Source organism: Pseudophryne corroboree, chromosome 5, assembly GCF_028390025.1.
Source record: "Pseudophryne corroboree isolate aPseCor3 chromosome 5, aPseCor3.hap2, whole genome shotgun sequence".
In the NCBI taxonomy this organism is placed as follows: domain Eukaryota; kingdom Metazoa; phylum Chordata; class Amphibia; order Anura; family Myobatrachidae; genus Pseudophryne; species Pseudophryne corroboree.
In genome coordinates this window covers 130,065,987-130,085,139 of record NC_086448.1, presented here as the reverse complement: position 1 = coordinate 130,085,139, position 19,153 = coordinate 130,065,987, and the positions used below count along the sequence as shown (strand labels likewise).

The window sequence follows — 19,153 nt, the reverse complement described above, 5'->3', positions numbered from 1 at the left end:
TGGCAAAACGAATTAACAATTTTATTATGGTGACCTGAAACCGCAACAACGTTGCCCTTCACTATCTCCATCCCTTAGCATTTTTGGACATAGAATGTTGATCTACTTTGCAATCACCGGCTAATCCTCTCAACATAATGTTAATCTCCTCCCTAAAACACTTACACTTTCTATTAAACCCACTTCAGCACCAAACGAGTACTATCTATGGAGCTTTGTAGTCTGTGCTTATCTAAGGATCTGCGTGACAGCCTTTAAAACCCAGTCCCAAATGTTTCTATCTATAATAAATCAAACTCTTGGGTCCTAAGTGCTCTGATTGTACATATGTTCATGAACACTTGTATAGATTTGATTACACACAGTACAGCTAAAACGCCATCTAGTCGAAGTGTAAAAATGGGGTCCCACTGAAGGCTGTGATACAGTCTGCTGCCGCCCAATGGTAAGGAACTAACTAATCAGAAGGCAACGCCTTTCAATACTAAAACAAAAACAGCCACCCTTTAACTTACCCCTGCTAACTTTCGTTGCGTCTTACCTCATATATAAGTGGCAAGTGCAAACAGGAACATCCCCGGTTATCACATTCTATAGTGGTGCCTAGTGTCACTGACTGGCTGTGAACAGAGTTTTAGCGATGTAGGCACCATACTGCTTGCATCCGGCCTGATTCATGCTTGTAAGTAAAACAAAAAAGCAAGCAACTCAGCAAAACCATGCTGCACTGCATGTGGGGCAGATGTAACATGTGCAGAGAGACTACGATTTGGGTGGGGTGTTGAAACTGAAATCTAAATTGCAGTGTAAATAGAGGTAACATTTGTGGGCTACAAGCAGCCAGTATTTACCCCACACAGAAAGATATATCCCACCCAAATCTAAATCTCTCTGCACGTTACACCTTCTCCACCCGCAGTGGTGCATGGTGTTGCACTGTTGCTTGCTTTACTTACAAACATGGGGGCAATTCAGATCTGATCGAAGATCTATGATCAGTTTCTCATACATGCTGGGGGACGCCCAGCACAGGTCTAGTCCGCCCACATGTCTGGCTCTGCCCCCCACCCCCTCCCCCCACGGGTGCAAAAACATCACACAGCGGCGATGCTTTTTGCACCCGGCGAGTAGCTCCCTGCCAGCGCAGCTCCTGCGCGCAGGCATGCGACCCGCCCCCGCAACAGTCTGGACACGCCTGCGTTGCCCAGACCGCGCCCCACCAACGGCATTCGAACACCGATGGCATGCCACCTCCCACCCTGCGACCGCCTCTGCCTGTCAATCAGGCAGAGGCGATCGCAGCCCCGAGATGCTTTTAGCATCTCACTGGGCTCCCGGGGTGCACGTGCGGATTCCGCCAAGGACTTCAGACTGCGATCGCTGCAGCGATCCAGTCTGAATTAGGCCCATAGTAACCTCTGATCCCCTCCTTTATTTCCTTCTTGCACAAGATGTAAGATGCAGTGGCAGGACAATGAATGACATTAGAGAGAATAGGGAGGGTGGGTTGGGTTGGTTGGCTCACAAATTATATGTAGAAATGGATATTTCCCAAACACAGCCATTTTATACAATATTCAGGAGAATACAGGATATCAATTCAGTAGGAACCAGTGACATTGCGGATACACAGCATATTTATTGTCTCAGCTATGACACCGTATTTCATGGACTTGCTGTCCTGAATTCAGATAGTCGCTGGGCAAGTGTGCGATCGCATGTGTACGCCAAGCTGCAAAAATCTAGTGTGTGCAGTCTCTGCACAGCCCAGGACTTACTCCTTCAGTGTGATGAGAACAGGCTGATCGGGGCCGGAGCTGACGTCACACACCCTCCCTAAAAACGCTTGGGAACACCTGCGTTTTTCTGGACACTCCCAGTAAACGGTCAGTTACCACCCACAAACGGCCTCTTCATCTCAATCACCTTGCGAACACCCGTGCGATAGGAATTTTTGCAGCATCCTATGGCTGACCGGTGATGCCCCTTGTTGTTGTCCAACGCACGTGCGCATTGCGGTGCATGCACAGTTTTTTGTTGATCTCCTGCTGTGCGAAGACACACAGCAGCAATCAGGTCTGAATCCCCCCCATTGTACTATGTCATTTATTTACACTAAACTCCAAGCAATCGTATATACCTAATTTATGCCTGAATGGGATCACATTATTCCTCACTTAACGTATCGGTTATGCTATCAAAAGAAGATGAAAATGCATCTGAATTTGAAGAAAATAATACTCATTATGCAGATATATCGTCTCTGAGGAAGGGTAAAATGCTGCTCTTAGGAATCTCAAAATAATCGCACGCACTTTGTGAGCCGTAATGGTTTCGGCATTTGTGCTGCTAAGCGTGACCTTTCTCCATAATTATTATACGTGTGCTGATCCAAAATGTGCAGAAAATCTGGAAGGCTGTCATTAGAGTGTGGTTTTTGTTACCAGCTAAGGATTGTGTTTTGTGCACTATGCAGACACACCAGGAATACATGCCATCGTGTCAGCAGCAAGGCAAGCCTTTATGATGGACGTTCCTGGGCAGAAGCAAAAAATACACAGCTCTTGGTGCGCTGGTATTGCGTGACCGGCGGTCGGCAGACTGGCGGTCACCGTAACGATGCTGGGATCCCGGCATTGAAATGAACGGCAGGGGGTGCGAGCGCAACGATGCCCCTTGCGGGCTCGGTGACGATCTGCACTCCCCACAAGTTCTCTTCCCACTCTATTCCCACTCGTGGGTGTCCATGACACCCATAGTCTCCGTTAGTCGGCAGGCATGCAGACTGTTGGGATTGTGAGGGGGCGGGATGTAGGTGTCGGTATTGTGACTGCCGGTCACATAACTACATTCCCTCTTGGTTACTGCTGTATTTAAAAAAAATATAATAATCTATTACTTACCTCTATTCTAACCTATTACTACAATGTTCATGTATCCATGATTGCATGCGAGCATGAATGCACTTTATTGTTTAGATCTATAATATAAAAAACAAACCCCAAAGCCATTTGTGAGTCAAACTGTATAAAACAGTATCATAACCATCGTGCGTTTCCAGTTCATCTCTAAGAAGCCATACAAACCCCAGAGGTCATCTCACCTGGGACACTAAAGGTTCCAAACATAAACAGAGAGGAGGATTAAATCTCACCGTTCCGCTTCCACCGGTGGCCTCGTATAGACATACTGGTTACAGCATTTCTAGATATCCTTGATGAGGTTGGGGCAATTTCAACTTCTATACATTTAGTTCCTTTTTTAATTCCCTTAACGACTCCTTGGGGCAATGATGCTTTTATTGCATTTGCAACCTGGGAGGAAAAAAAAAAAAGAAGAGAAAGAAAACCCCAAACATTCAGGAGGTGAGGGATTTTGTTTACAGCGACACAATTAGCAAATGTTATATCACCTCCGTCTACTTTTCTCTTGTAATCACTATTTTGACTAGTTTTTACTTTACTTCTATGCACACACTTATTTATAATCTTAAGCGTCTTTGTTCCCTTAGTAGCACCCGAACAGACACTTCTTCCTCCACCTGTGCCCTGCTGCATGACCCACCACCTGCCGCTCACACCACTGAAAAAGACATGCTTCACCTGCCTATGTATCTCCATGTCTGTGTTCTCCTAGTGCCCGCTGGTGTAGCACTCCACAATAATGTTACACACAGACAACGTTCTAGTGGGTACTGCATGAAGTACTGAGTAATTATACATAGAAACCCTAAAATCATCACAATCATACAGGTTAGCCGTATATAGATAGCAGTATATCAATTCTATTATATAAATTGGGTGACCAACAGCTTTATTTTGTGCCTTATATCAGAGCGCCTGATTTGATAATTTTAGGAGTCATAATTATCAAGCACTATAGCTACTGTTTGTAACATTATTCCACTGAAAACCATTAAGAATATAGAATATGTGGCGACTGCATGAATCTCTAGACTTACCAGTAGTGGCTCTGGGAATAGCTCCAGCTGTGCCCTGTACAGAACATCATCCAACGCTCTACGGGCTGCATCCCATTCGCCATTGTAACTACAATAGAGGAAGTTTGGTAGTACAGAGTTGTTCAACGTATTAGTTGGCACTGTACAGGCAGAATAATAAGATTTTAAACCTACCGGTAAATCTATTTCTCCTAGTCCGTAGAGGATGCTGGGGACTCCGTAAGGACCATGGGGTATAGACGGGCTCTGCAGGAGATAGGGCACCTAAAAGAACTTTGACTATGGGTGTGCACTGGTTCCTCCCTCTATGCCCCTCCTCCAGACTTTAGTTAGAGAACTGTGCCCAGAGGAGATGGACAATACAAGGCAGGATTTAGCAATCCAAGGGCAAGATTCATACCAGCCCACACCAATCATACCATGTAACCTGGAACATACATAACCAGTTAACAGTATGAACAGACAACAGTAACGTTCCAAGACCGATGTCAACTGTAACATAACCCTTATGTAAGCAACAACTATATACAAGTCTTGCAGAGTTTCCGCACTGGGACGGGCGCCCAGCATCCTCTACGGACTAGGAGAAATAGATTTACCGGTAGGTTTAAAATCTTATTTTCTCTTACGTCCTAGAGGATGCTGGGGACTCCGTAAGGACCATGGGGTTTATACCAAAGCATCCAATCGGGCGGGAGAGTGCGTATGACTCTGCAGCACCGACTGAGCAAAAGCTAGGTCCTCATCAGCCAGGGTATCAAACTTGTAGAATTTAGCAAAAGTGTTTGACCCCGACCAAGTCGCCGCTCGGAAAAGTTGTAAAGCCTAGACGCCTCGGGCAGCCGCCCAAGAAGAGCCCACCTTCCTAGTGGAATGGGCCTTAACCGAATTTGATACCGGCAATCCAGCCGTAGAGTGAGCCTGCTGAATCGTATTACAGATCCAGCGAGCAATAGTCTGCTTCGAAGCAGGAGCGCCAATCTTATTGGCCGCATACAGGACAAACAGAGCCTCTGTTTTCCTAATTCTAGCCGTCCTGGCTACATAAATTTTTAAGGCCCTGACTACGTTCAGGGATCTGGAATCCTCCAGGTCACTTGTAGCCACAGGCACCACAATAGGTTGATTCATATGGAACTAAGAAACCACTTTAGGCAAAAATTGCGGACGTGTCCTCAATTCAGCTCGATCCACATGAAAAATCAAGTAGGGGCTCTTGTGTGACAAAGCCGCCAATTCTGATACTCGCCTTGCTGATGCTAAGGCCAACAACATGACCACCTTCCAGGTAAGAAATTTCAACTCAACCTTGTTAAGCGGTTCAAACCAGTGTGATTTTAGAAACTGCAACACCATGTTCAGGTCCCATGGTGCCACTGGAGGTAGAAAAAGGGGGCTGGATGTGCAGCACTCCCTTTACAAACGTCTGGACTTCTGGAAGAGAAGCCAATTCCTTCTGAAAGAAAATCGAGAGGGCCGAAATCTGTACCTTAACAGAGCCTAATTTCAGGCCCATATCCACTCCTGTCTGTAGAAAGTGGAGAAGACGACCCAGATGAAAATCTTCCGTAGGTGCATTCTTGGTCTCACACCAAGACACATACTTTCGCCAGATACGGTGATAATGTTTTATTGTCACCTCCTTCCTAGCCTTTATTAAAGCAGGGATGACCTCTTCCGGAATCCCCTTTTTTGCTAGGATTCGGCGTTCAACCGCCATGCCGTCAAACGTAACCGCGGTAAGTCTTGAAATACACAGGGCCCCTGCTGCAACAGGTCTTCCCTCAGAGAAAGAGGCCAGGGATCTCCTGTGAGCATCTCTTGTAGATCAGAGTACCAGGCCCTTCGAGGCCAGTCTGTGACCACGAGTATCGTCTGTACTCTTCTTCGTCTTATGATCCTCAACACTTTTGTGATGAGAGGAAGAGGAGGAAACACGTAGACCGATTTGAACACCCACAGTGTTACCAGAGCGTCTACTGCTACTGTCTGAGGGTCCCGAGACCTGGCGCAATACCTCCGAAGTTTTTTGTTGAGGCGTGACGCCATCATGTCTATTTGAGGAGTTCCCCAAAGACGTGTTACGTCTGCAAAGACTTATTGATGAAGTCCCCACTCTCCTGGATGGAGATCGTGTCTGCTGAGGAAGTCTGCTTCCCAGTTGTCCACTCCCGGAATGAAGACAGCCGACAGAGCGCTTACATGATTTTCCGCCCCGCAAAGGATCCTTGTGGCTTCCGCCATCGCGACTCTGCTTCTTGTCCCGCCTTGGCGGTTCACATGAGCAACTGCTGTGACATTGTCTGATTGAATCAGAACCGGTAGGTTTCGAAGAAAACCCTCCGCTTGTCGAAGGCCGTTGTAAATGGCCCTGAGTTCCAACACATTGATGTGTAGACAAGACTCCTGGTCTGACCAAAGACCCTGAATTTTTTTTTCCTGTGTGACCGCTCCCCAACCTCGGAGGCTCGCGTCCGTGGTAACCAGGATCCAATCCTGAATTCCGAACCTGCGACCCTCCAGGAGGTGAGCAATTTGCAACCACCACAGGAGGGACACTCTGGTCCCTGGGGACAGAGTTATTTTCCGATGTAAGTGCAGATGGGACCCGGACCACTTGTCCAGAAGGTCCCATTGAAAAGTCCTTGCATGGAACCTTCCGAAGGGAATGGCCTCGTAGGCCGCCACCATTTTCCCCAGAACTCGAGTGCATAGGTGAACTGACACCCTTTTCGGTTTTAGCAGGTCTCTGACCATGTTCTGGATGTCTTGGGCTTTCTCTATTGGGAGGAAGACCTTAATTTGTTCCGTATCCAGTATCATACCTAGGAACGGTAGTCGAGTTGTCGGAATCAACTGTGACTTCGGTAGATTTAGAATCCAACCGTTTTGCTGGAGCACTCTCAGAGAGAGCGCCACACTGCTCAGCAATTTCTCCCTTGACTTCGCTTTTATCAGGAGATCGTCCAAGTATGGGATAATTGTGACTCCATGCTTGCGCAGGACCACCATCATTTCCGCCATTATCTTGGTGAAAATCCTCGGGGCCGTGGAGAGTCCAAACGGCAACGTCTGAAATTGGTAATGACAATCCTGTACAGCGAATCTCAGGTATTCCTGATGGGGGGCATATATGGGGACATGAAGGTACGCATCCTTTATGTCCAGAGACACCATAAACTCCCCCTCCTCCATGTTGGCTATTATCGCCCTGAGAGATTCCATTTTAAATTTGAATCTTTTTATCTACAGGTTTAGGGATTTCAGATTTAAAATAGGTCTGACCGAACCGTCCGGTTTCGAGACCACAAATAGGGTTGAGTAGTAACCTCTTCCCTGCTGGGAACCTTGATTATCACTTGCTGTATACACAGCGTTTGAATTGCAGCTAACACTATATCCCTTTCCGATGTGGAAGCTGGCAGGGCCGATTTGAAAAATCGGCGGGGGGGGGGGGGGGGGGGGGCACCTCCGCGAATTCCAATTTGTAACTCTGGGAAACTATTTCCAACACCCAGGGATTCAGGTCCGAACTGACCCAGGCCTGACTGAAAAGTCGAAGACGTGCCCCCACCGGTGCGAACTCCCTCAGGGGAGCCCCAGCGTCATGCTGTGGGTTTTGGAGCAGCCGGGGAGGACTTTTGTTCCCGGGCACCTGCCGAAGCAGGTGCTCTCTTGCCTCTGCCCTTACCTCTGGCGAGGAAAGAGGATCCCCGACCTCTTTTGGACTTGTGCGACCGAAAGGACTGCATCTGATAGGGTGTTACTTTCTTTTGCTGTTGGGGAATATATGGTAAAAAAATAAGAATTTACTCACCGGTAATTCTATTTCTCGTAGTCCGTAGTGGATGCTGGGAACTCCGTAAGGACCATGGGGAATAGCGGCTCCGCAGAAGACTGGGCACAACTAAGAAAGATTTAGGACTACCTGGTGTGCACTGGCTCCTCCCTCTATGCCCCTCCTCCAGACCTCAGTTAGGAAACTGTGCCCGGAAGAGCTGACATTACAAGGAAAGGATTTTGGAATCCAGGGTAAGACTCATACCAGCCACACCAATCACACTGTACAACTCGTGATAACCATACCCAGTTAACAGTATGAACAACAACTGAGCCTCAGTAACAGATGGCTCATAACAATAACCCTTTAGTTACGCAATAACTATATACATGTATTGCAGAGAGTCCGCACTTGGGACGGGCGCCCAGCATCCACTACGGACTACGAGAAATAGAATTACTGGTGAGTAAATTCTTATTTTCTCTGACGTCCTAGTGGATGCTGGGAACTCCGTAAGGACCATGGGGATTATACCAAAGCTCCCAAACGGGTGGGAGAGTGCGGATGACTCTGCAGCACCGAATGAGCAAACTCAAGGTCCACCTCAGCCAGGGTATCAAACTTGTAGTATTTAGCAAATGTGTTTGAACCCGACCAAGTAGCAGCTCGGCAAAGTTGTAAAGCCGAGACCCCTCGGGCAGCCGCCCAAGAAGAGCCCACTTTCCTCATGGAATGGGCTTTTACAGATTTAGGATGCGGCAGTCCAGCCGCAGAATGTGCAAGTTGAATCGTACTACAGATCCAGCGAGCAATAGACTGCTTTGAAGCAGGAGCACCCAGCTTGTTGGGCGCATACAGGATAAATAGCGAGTCAGTTTTCCTGACTCCAGCCGTCCTGGAAACATAGATTTTCAGGGCCCTGACTACGTCCAGCAACTTGGAATCCTCCAAGTCCTTAGTAGCCGCAGGCACCACAATAGGATGGTTCAAATGAAAAGCTGATACCACCTTAGGAAGAAATTGGGGACGAGTCCTCAATTCCGCCCTATCCATATGGAAAATCAGATAAGGGCTTTTACATGACAAAGCCGCCAATTCTGACACACACCTGGCCGAAGCCAAGGCCAACAGCATGACCACTTTCCACGTGAGATATTTTAGTTCCACGGTTTTAAGTGGCTCAAACCAATGTGACTTAAGGAAATCCAACACCACGTTGAGAACCCAAGGTGCCACTGGAGGCACAAAAGGGGCTGAATATGCAGCACTCCTTTAACAAACGTCTGAACTTCAGGCAGTGAAGCCAGTTCTTTTTGGAAGAAAATCGACAGAGCCGAAATCTGGACCTTAATGGAACCTAATTTGAGGCCCATAGTCACCCCTGACTGTAGGAAGTGCAGAAAGCGACCCAGCTGAAATTCCTCCGTTGGGGCCCTTCTGGCCACACACCACGCAACATATTTTCGCCATATGCGGTGATAATGGTTTGCGTCACCTCCTTCCTAGCTTTAATCAGCGTAGGGATGACTTCCTCCGGAATGCCCTTTTCCTTCAGGATCCGGCGTTCAACCGCCATGCCGTCAAACGCAGTCGCGGTAAGTCTTGGAACAGACAGGGACCCTGCTGCAGCAGGTCCTGTCTGAGCGGCAGAGGCCATGGTTCCTCTGATATCATTTCTTGAAGTTCTGGGTACCAAGCTCTTCTTGGCCAATCCGGAACAATGATTATAGTTCTTACTCCTCTCCTTCTTATTATCCTCAGTACCTTGGGTATGAGAGGAAGAGGAGGGAACACATAAACCGACTGGTACACCCATGGTGTCACTAAAGCGTCACAGCTATCGCCTGAGGGTCCCTTGACCTGGCGCAATATCTTTTTAGCTTTTTGTTGAGGCGGGACGCCATCATGTCCACCTGTGGCCTTTCCCACCGGTGTACAATCATTTGGAAGACTTCTGGATGAAGTCCCCACTCTCCCGGGTTGAGGTCGTGTCTGCTGAGAAAGTTTGCTTCCCAGTTGTCCACTCCGGGAATGAACACTGCTGACAGTGTTAACACATGATTTTCCGCCCATCGGAGAATCCTTGTGGCTTTTGCCATTGCCATCCTGCTTCTTGTGCCGCCCTGTCGGTTTATATGGGCGACCGCCGTGATGTTGTCTGACTGGATCAGCACCGGCTGGTGTTGAAGCAGGGGTCTTGCCTGACTTAGGGCATTGTAAATGGCCCTTAGTTCCAGAATATTTATGTGTAGGGAAGTCTCCTGACTCGAACATTGTCCCTGGAAGTTTCTTCCCTGTGTGACTGCTCCCCAACCTCGAAGGCTGGCATCCGTGGTCACCAGGATCCAGTCCTGTATGCCGAATCTGCGGCCCTCTAGAAGATGAGCCCTCTGCAGCCACCACAGCAACGACACCCTGGCCCTTGGAGACAGGGTTATCAGCCGATGCATCTGAAGATGCGATCCGGACCACTTGTCCAACAGATCCCACTGAAAGATCCTTGCATGGAACCTTCCGAATGGAATTGCTTCGTAAGAAGCCACCATCTTTCCCAGGACTCACGTGCACCGACACCTGTTTTGGTTTTAGGAGGTCTCTGACTAGAGATGACAACTCCTTGGCCTTCTCCTCCGGGAGAAACATTTTTTCTGTTCTGTGTCCAGAACCATCCCCAGGAACAGTAGACGCGTTGAAGGAACCAGCTGCGACTTTGGAATATTCAGGATCCAGCCGTGCTGTTGTAGCACTTCCCGAGCTAGTGCTACTCCGATCAACAACTGTTCCCTGGACCTCGCCATTATAAGGAGATCGTCCAAGTACGGGATAATTAAAACTCCCTTTTTCCAAAGGAGTATCATCATTTCGGCCATTACCTTGGTAAATACCCTCGGTGCCGTGGACAGACCAAACGGCAACGTCTGCAATTGGTAATGACAGTCCTGTACCACAAATCTGAGGTACTCCTGGTGAGGAGGGTAAATGGGGACATGCAGGTAAGCATCCTTGATGTCCAGTGATACCATGTAATCCCTCTCGTCCAGGCTTGCAATCACCGCCCTGAGCGATTCCATCTTGAACTTGAACCTTCTTATATAAGTGTTCAAGGATTTTAAATTTAAAATGGGTCTCACCGAACCGTCCGGTTTCGGTACCACAAACATTGTGGAATAGTAACACCGTCCTTGTTGAAGGAGGGGTACCTTGATTATCACCTGCTGAGAATACAGCTTGTGAATCGCCTCCAGCACCGCCTCCCTGTCCGGGGGAGCTGTCGGCAAGGCAGATTTGAGGAAACGGCGAGGGGGAGACGTCTCGAATTCCAGCTTGTACACCTGAGATACTACTTGTAGAATCCAGGGATCCACCTGTGAGCGAGCCCACTGGTCGCTGAAGTTCTTGAGACGGGCCCCCACCGTACCTGGCTCCGCCTGTGGAGCCCCAGCGTCATGTGGACTTAGAGGAAGCGGGGGAGGACTTTTGTTCCTGGGAACTGGCTGTATGTTGCAGCTTTTTCCCTCTACCTCTGCCTCTGGGCAGAAAGGACGCGCCTCTAACCCGCTTGCCTTTCTGGGGCCGAAAGGACTGTACCTGATAATACGGTGCTTTCTTTGGCTGTGAGGGAACATGGGGTAAAAATGCTGACTTCCCAGCTGTCGCTGTGGAAACGAGGTCCGAGAGACCATCCCCAAACAACTCCTCACCCTTGTAAGGCAAAACTTCCATGTGCCTTTTAGAATCTGTATCTCCTGTCCACTGCAGAGTAGAGATGAGCGGGTTCGGTTCCTCGGAATCCGAACCCGCCCGAACTTCATGTTTTTTTACACGGGTCCGAGCGATTCGGATCTTCCCGCCTTGCTCGGTTAACCCGAGCGCGCCCGAACGTCATCATCCCGCTGTCGGATTCTCGCGAGGCTCGGATTCTATCGCGAGACTTGGATTCTATATAAGGAGCCGCGCGTCGCCGCCATTTTCACACGTGCATTGAGATTCATAGGGAGAGGACGTGGCTGGCGTCCTCTCCGTTTATAGAGAAGAGAGTGAGACAGTAGAGAGAGACAGTAGTAATTCTGGGGAGCATTAGGAGGAGTACTAGACTAATTACTTGCTGAAGTGATAGATAGTGTGAGTGTGACTGTATTATCTGACTTGTGGGGGAGACACTGACAGTGGGGAGCAGTTAGAGTCTGAGAGCAGGACTCAGGAGTACATATAACGTACAGTGCACACTTTTGCTGCCAGAGTGCCACACTGCCATTGTGACCACACTGACCACCAGTATAATATATATTGTGATTGTCTGCTTAGGAGTACTACTTGCAAGTTGCTGATAGTGTGACCAGTGACCTGACCACCAGTTTAATAATCACCACCAGTTTAATATATATATATATATATATAATTGTATATAATATATATATAATATTGTATACCACCTACCCGTGGTTTTTTTTTTTCTTTCTTCTTTATACATACTACTATAGTAGCTTACTGTAGCAGTCTGCGGTGCTGCTGAGCTGACAGTGTCCAGCAGGTCCGTCATCAGTCATTACATAATAAATATATCTACCTGTCCGGCTGCAGTACTAGTGTGATATAATATATATTGATTTCATCTCATTATCATCCAGTCTATATTAGCAGCAGACACAGTACGGTAGTCCACGGCTGTAGCTACCTCTGTGTCGGCACTCGGCAGTCGCTCGTCCATCCATAATTGTATACCACCTACCCGTGTTTTTTTCTTTTTCTTTCTTCTTTATACATACTACTATAGTAGCTTACTGTAGCAGTCTGCGGTGCTGCTGAGCTGACAGTGTCCAGCAGGTCCGTCGTCAGTCATTACATAATAAAATATATCTACCTGTCCGGCTGCAGTACTAGTGTGATATAATATATATTGATTTCATCTCATTATCATCCAGTCTATATTAGCAGCAGACACAGTACGGTAGTCCACGGCTGTAGCTACCTCTGTGTCGGCAGTCGCTCGTCCATCCATAAGTATACTAGTATCCATCCATCTCCATTGTTTACCTGAGGTGCCTTTTAGTTGTGCCTATTAAAATATGGAGAACAAAAATGTTGAGGTTCCAAAATTAGGGAAAGATCAAGATCCACTTCCACCTCGTGCTGAAGCTGCTGCCACTAGTCATGGCCGAGACGATGAAATGCCAGCAACGTAGTCTGCCAAGGCCGATGCCCAATGTCATAGTACAGAGCATGTAAAATCCAAAACACCAAATATCAGTAAAAAAAGGACTCCAAAATCTAAAATAAAATTGTCGGAGGAGAAGCGTAAACTTGCCAATATGCCATTTACCACACGGAGTGGCAAGGAACGGCTGAGGCCCTGGCCTATGTTCATGGCTAGTGGTTCAGCTTCACATGAGGATGGAAGCACTCAGCCTCTCGCTAGAAAAATGAAAAGACTCAAGCTGGCAAAAGCACCGCAAAGAACTGTGCGTTCTTCGAAATCCCAAATCCACAAGGAGAGTCCAATTGTGTCGGTTGCGATGCCTGACCTTCCCAACACTGGACGTGAAGAGCATGCGCCTTTCACCATTTGCACGCCCCCTGCAAGTGCTGGAAGGAGCACCCGCAGTCCAGTTCCTGATAGTCAGATTGAAGATGTCAGTGTTGAAGTACACCAGGATGAGGAGGATATGGGTGTTGCTGGCGCTGGGGAGGAAATTGACAAGGAGGATTCTGATGGTGAGGTGGTTTGTTTAAGTCAGGCACCCGGGGAGACACCTGTTGTCCGTGGGAGGAATAGGGCCGTTGACATGCCTGGTGAAAATACCAAAAAAATCAGCTCTTCGGTGTGGAAGTATTTCACCAGAAATGCGGACAACATTTGTCAAGCCGTGTGATGCCTTTGTCAAGCTGTAATAAGTAGGGGTAAGGACGTTAACCACCTCGGAACATCCTCCCTTATACGTCACCTGCAGCGCATTCATAATAAGTCAGTGACAAGTTCAAAAACTTTGGGCGACAGCGGAAGCAGTCCACTGACCAGTAAATCCCTTCCTCTTGTAACCAAGCTCACGCAAACCACCCCACCAACTCCCTCAGTGTCAATTTCCTCCTTCCCCAGGAATGCCAATAGTCCTGCAGGCCATGTCACTGGCAATTCTGACGAGTCCTCTCCTGCCTGGGATTCCTCCGATGCATCCTTGCGTGTAACGCCTACTGCTGCTGGTGCTGCTGTTGTTGCTGCTGGGAGTCGATGGTCATCCCAGAGGGGAAGTCGTAAGCCCACTTTTACTACTTCCACCAAGCAATTGACTGTCCAACAGTCCTTTGCGAGGAAGATGAAATATCACAGCAGTCATCCTGTTGCAAAGCGGATAACTGAGGCCTTGACAACTATGTTGGTGTTAGACGTGCGTCCGGTATCCGCCGTTAGTTCACAGGGAACTAGACAATTTCTTGAGGTAGTGTGCCCCCGTTACCAAATACCATCTAGGTTCCACTTCTCTAGGCAGGCGATACCGAGAATGTACACGGACGTCAGAAAAAGACTCACCAGTGTCCTAAAAAATGCAGTTGTACCCAATGTCCACTTAACCACGGACATGTGGACAAGTGGAGCAGGGCAGGGTCAGGACTATATGACTGTGACAGCCCACTGGGTAGATGTATGGACTCCCGCCGCAAGAACAGCAGCGGCGGCACCAGTAGCAGCATCTCGCAAACGCCAACTCTTTCCTAGGCAGGCTACGCTTTGTATCACCGGTTTCCAGAATACGCACACAGCTGAAAACCTCTTACGGCAACTGAGGAAGATCATCGCGGAATGGCTTACCCCAATTGGACTCTCCTGTGGATTTGTGGCATCGGACAACGCCAGCAATATTGTGTGTGCATTAAATATGGGCAAATTCCAGCACGTCCCATGTTTTGCACATACCTTGAATTTGGTGGTGCAGAATTTAAAAAAAAACGACAGGGGCGTGCAAGAGATGCTGTCGGTGGCCAGAAGAATTGCGGGACACTTTCGGCGTACAGGCACCACGTACAGAAGACTGGAGCACCACCAAAAACGCCTGAACCTGCCCTGCCATCATCTGAAGCAAGAAGTGGTAACGAGGTGGAATTCAACCCTATATATGCTTCAGAGGTTGGAGGAGCAGCAAAAGGCCATTCAAGCCTATACAATTGAGCACGATATAGGAGGTGGAATGTACCTGTCTCAAGCGCAGTGGAGAATGATTTCAACGTTGTGCAAGGTTCTGCAACCTTTTGAACTTGCCACACGTGAAGTCAGTTCAGACACTGCCAGCCTGAGTCAGGTCATTCCCCTCATCAGGCTTTTGCAGAAGAAGCTGGAGGCATTGAAGGAGGAGCTAAAAGGGAGCGATTCCGCTAGGCATGTGGGACTTGTGGATGGAGCCCTTAATTCGCTTAACAAGGATTCACGGGTGGTCAATCTGTTGAAATCAGAGCACTACATTTTGGCCACCGTGCTCGATCCTAGATTTAAAACCTACCTTGGATCTCTCTTTCCGGCAGACACAAGTCTGCTGGGGTTCAAAGACCTGCTGGTGACAAAATTGTCAAGTCAAGCGGAACGCGACCTGTCAACATCTCCTTCACATTCTCCCGCAACTGGGGGTGCGAGGAAAAGGCTCAGAATTCCGAGCCCACCCGCTGGCGGTGATGCAGGGCAGTCTGGAGCGACTGCTGATGCTGACATCTGGTCCGGACTGAAGGACCTGACAACGATTACGGACATGTCGTCTACTGTCACTGCATATGATTCTCTCCCCATTGAAAGAATGGTGGAGGATTATATGAGTGACCGCATCCAAGTAGGCACGTCAGACAGTCCGTACTTATACTGGCAGGAAAAAGAGGCAATTTGGAGGCCCTTGCACAAACTGGCTTTATTCTACCTAAGTTGCCCTCCCACAAGTGTGTACTCCGAAAGAGTGTTTAGTGCCGCCGCTCACCTTGTCCGCAATCGGCGTACGAGGTTACTTCCAGAAAATGTGGAGAAGATGATGTTCATTAAAATGAATTATAATCAATTACTCCGTGGAGACATTGACCAGCAGCAATTGCCTCCACAAAGTACACAGGGAGCTGAGATGGTGGATTCCAGTGGGGACGAATTGATAATCTGTGAGGAGGGGGATGTACACGGTGATATATCAGAGGATGATGATGTGGACATCTTGCCTCTGTAGAGCCAGTTTGTGCAAGGAGAGATTAATTGCTTCTTTTTTGGTGGGGGTCCAAACCAACCCGTCATTTCAGTCACAGTCGTGTGGCAGACCCTGTCACTGAAATGATGGGTTGGTTAAAGTGTGCATGTCCTGTTTATACAACATAAGGGTGGGTGGGAGGGCCTAAGGACAATTCCATCTTGCACCTCTTTTTTCTTTAATTTTTCTTTGCGTCATGTGCTGTTTGGGGAGTGTTTTTTGGAAGGGCCATCCTGCGTGACACTGCAGTGCCACTCCTAGATGGGCCCGGTGTTTGTGTCGGCCACTAGGGTCGCTTATCTTACTCACACAGCTACCTCATTGCGCCTCTTTTTTTCTTTGCGTCATGTGCTGTTTGGGGAGTGTTTTTTGGAAGGGCCATCCTGCGTGACACTGCAGTGCCACTCCTAGATGGGCCAGGTGTTTGTGTCGGCCACTAGGGTCGCTTATCTTACTCACACAGCTACCTCATTGCGCCTCTTTTTTTCTTTGCGTCATGCGCTGTTTGGGGAGTGTTTTTTGGAAGGGCCATCCTGCGTGACACTGCAGTGCCACTCCTAGATGGGCCAGGTGTTTGTGTCGGCCACTAGGGTCGCTTAGCTTAGTCATCCAGCGACCTCGGTGCAAATTTTAGGACTAAAAATAATATTGTAAGGTGTGAGGTATTCAGAATAGACTGAAAATGAGTGGAAATTATGGTTTTTGAGGTTAATAATACTTTGGGATCAAAATGACCCCCAAATTCTATGATTTAAGCTGTTTTTTAGTGTTTTTTGAAAAAAACACCCGAATCCAAAACACACCCGAATCCGACAAAAAAAATTCGGTGAGGTTTTGCCAAAACGCGGTCGAACCCAAAACACGGCCGCGGAACCGAACCCAAAACCCGAAAAATTTCAAGTGCACATCTCTACTGCAGAGTCCACAATCCTCTCCTGGCAGAAATGGACATTGCATTTATTCTAGATGCCAGCCGGCAAATATCCCTCTGTGCATCTCTCATGTATAAGACAGCGTCTTTAATATGCTCTACGGTTAGCAATATAGTGTCCCTGTCTAGGGTATCAATGTTTTCCGACAGGGAATCTGACCACGCAGCTGCAGCACTGCACATCCATGCTGAAGCAATAGCCGGTCTCAGTATAATTCCTGAGTGTGTATATACAGACTTCAGGATAGCCTCCTGCTTTCTATCTGCAGGCTCCTTAAGGGCGGCCGTGTCCGGAGACGGTAGTGCCACCTTTTTTGACAGACGTGTGAGCGCTTTATCCACCCTAGGGGATGGATCCCAACGTGACCTGTCCTCTGGCGGGAAAGGGTACGCCATTAGTAACTTTTTAGAAATTACCAGTTTTTTTATCGGGGGAAGCCCACGCTTCTTCACACACTTCATTTAATTCATCAGATGGGGAAAAAACCACTGGTAGCTTTTTCTCCCCAAACATAATACCCTTTTTTGTGGTACCTGGGGTAATATCAGAAATGTGTAACACATTTTTCATTGCCGTAATCATATAACGAGTGGCTCTATTGGAATGTACACTAGTCTCATCGTCGTCGACACTGGAATCAGTATCCGTGTCGACATCTGTGTCTGCCATCTGAGGTAGTGGGCGTTTTAGAGCCCCTGATGGCTTTTGAGACGCCTGGGCAGGCACGGGCTGAGTAGCCGGCTGTCCCACATCTGCTATGTCGTCAAACCTTTTATGTAAGGAGTTGACACTGTCGCGTAATTCCTTCCACATGTCCATCCATTCAGGTGTCGACCCCGCAGGGGGTGACATCACATTTATCGGCACCTGCTTCGCCTCCACATAAGCCTCCTCATCAAACATGTCGACACAGCCGTACCGACACACCGCACACACACAGTGAATGCTCTGTCTGAGGACAGGACCCCACAAAGTCCTTTGGGGAGACAGAGAGAGAGTATGCCAGCACACACCAGAGCGCTATATAATGCAGGGATACGCACAGTGATTTTTCCCCTATAGCTGCTATAATACACAGTTTGCGCCTAAATTTAGTGCCCCCCCTCTCTTTTTTACCCTATTGAGCCTGGAAACTGCAGGGGAGAGCCTTGGGAGAGTCCTTCCAGCGGAGCTGTGAGAGGAAATGGCGCCAGTGTGCTGAGGGAGATAGCCCCGCCCCCTTTTCGGCGGACTTCTCCCGCTTTTTTCAGGATATTTTTGGCAGGGGATTTTACACATATATAGTCTTACTGACCATATTATGTGTTTTTTTTGCCAAGCTAAGGTACTCTTATTGCAGCCCAGGGCACCCCCCCCCCCCCCCCCAGCGCCCATCAGTGACCGGAGTGTGTGGTGTGCATGGGGAGCAATGGCGCACAGCTGCAGTGCTGTGCGCTACCTTAATGAAGACCGGAGTCTTCAGCCGCCGATTTCCTGGACGTTCTTCTTGCTTCTGGCTCTGCAAGGGGGACGGCGGCGCGGCTCCGGGAGCGGACGACCGAGGCTGGGCCTGTGTTCGATCCCTCTGGAACCAATGGTGTCCAGTAGCCTAAGAAGCCCAAGCTAGCTGCAAGCAGGTAGGTTCGCTTCTTCTCCCCTCAGTCCCTCGTAGCAGTGAGTCTGTTGCCAGCAGATCTCACTGAAAATAAAAAACCTAAATTATACTTTCTTTTCTAAGAGCTCAGGAGAGCCCCTAGTGTGCAACCAGCTCGGCCGGGCACAAAATTCTAACTGAGGTCTGGAGGAGGGGCATAGAGGGAGGAGCCAGTGCACACCAGGTAGTCCTAAATCTTTCTTAGTTGTGCCCAGTCTCCTGCGGAGCCGCTATTCCCCATGGTCCTTACGGAGTTCCCAGCATCTACTAGGACGTCAGAGAAATTTGATTTACCTGCTGTAGCTGTGGAAACCAGGTTCGTCAGCCCATCCCCAAACAATACATCACCCTTATAGGGTAGTACTTCCATATGTTTTTTGGAATCCTCATCACCCGTCCATTGGCGAGTCCATAAGGATCTTCTCGCTGAGACAGACATGGCATTGGCCCTAGAAGCTAGCAATCCAATGTCCCTTTGAGCATCCCTCATAAATAAGACTGCGTCTTTAATATGGGCTAGAGTTAGGAATATAGTATCCTTATCCATATTATCAAATTGATCTGTCAGCTCATCTGTCCAAGCTGCAATTGCGCTACACACCCATGCCGACGCAATTGTCGGTCTTAGCACAGCACCCG

At 48.4% G+C, this 19,153-nt stretch overlaps 1 protein-coding gene across 6 annotated transcripts in view; it reads right to left on the bottom strand.

Annotated features, from left to right (window-relative positions):
- Positions 1–19,153, bottom strand: part of HYCC1 (hyccin PI4KA lipid kinase complex subunit 1) — a 191,493-nt gene that overhangs the window by 5,402 nt on the left and 166,938 nt on the right. For all 6 annotated transcript variants that reach the window (XR_010177620.1, XM_063921716.1, XM_063921715.1 and 3 more), the window contains 2 exons: positions 3,962–4,049; positions 3,155–3,314 (listed from right to left, as the gene is read on the bottom strand). Coding sequence is in view for 5 of the 6 variants with exons in the window: in XM_063921716.1 (XP_063777786.1) it covers positions 3,155–3,314; positions 3,962–4,049 (248 nt within the window). In the remaining variant the exon portion in view is untranslated. The remainder of the gene's footprint in view (positions 1–3,154; positions 3,315–3,961; positions 4,050–19,153) is intronic.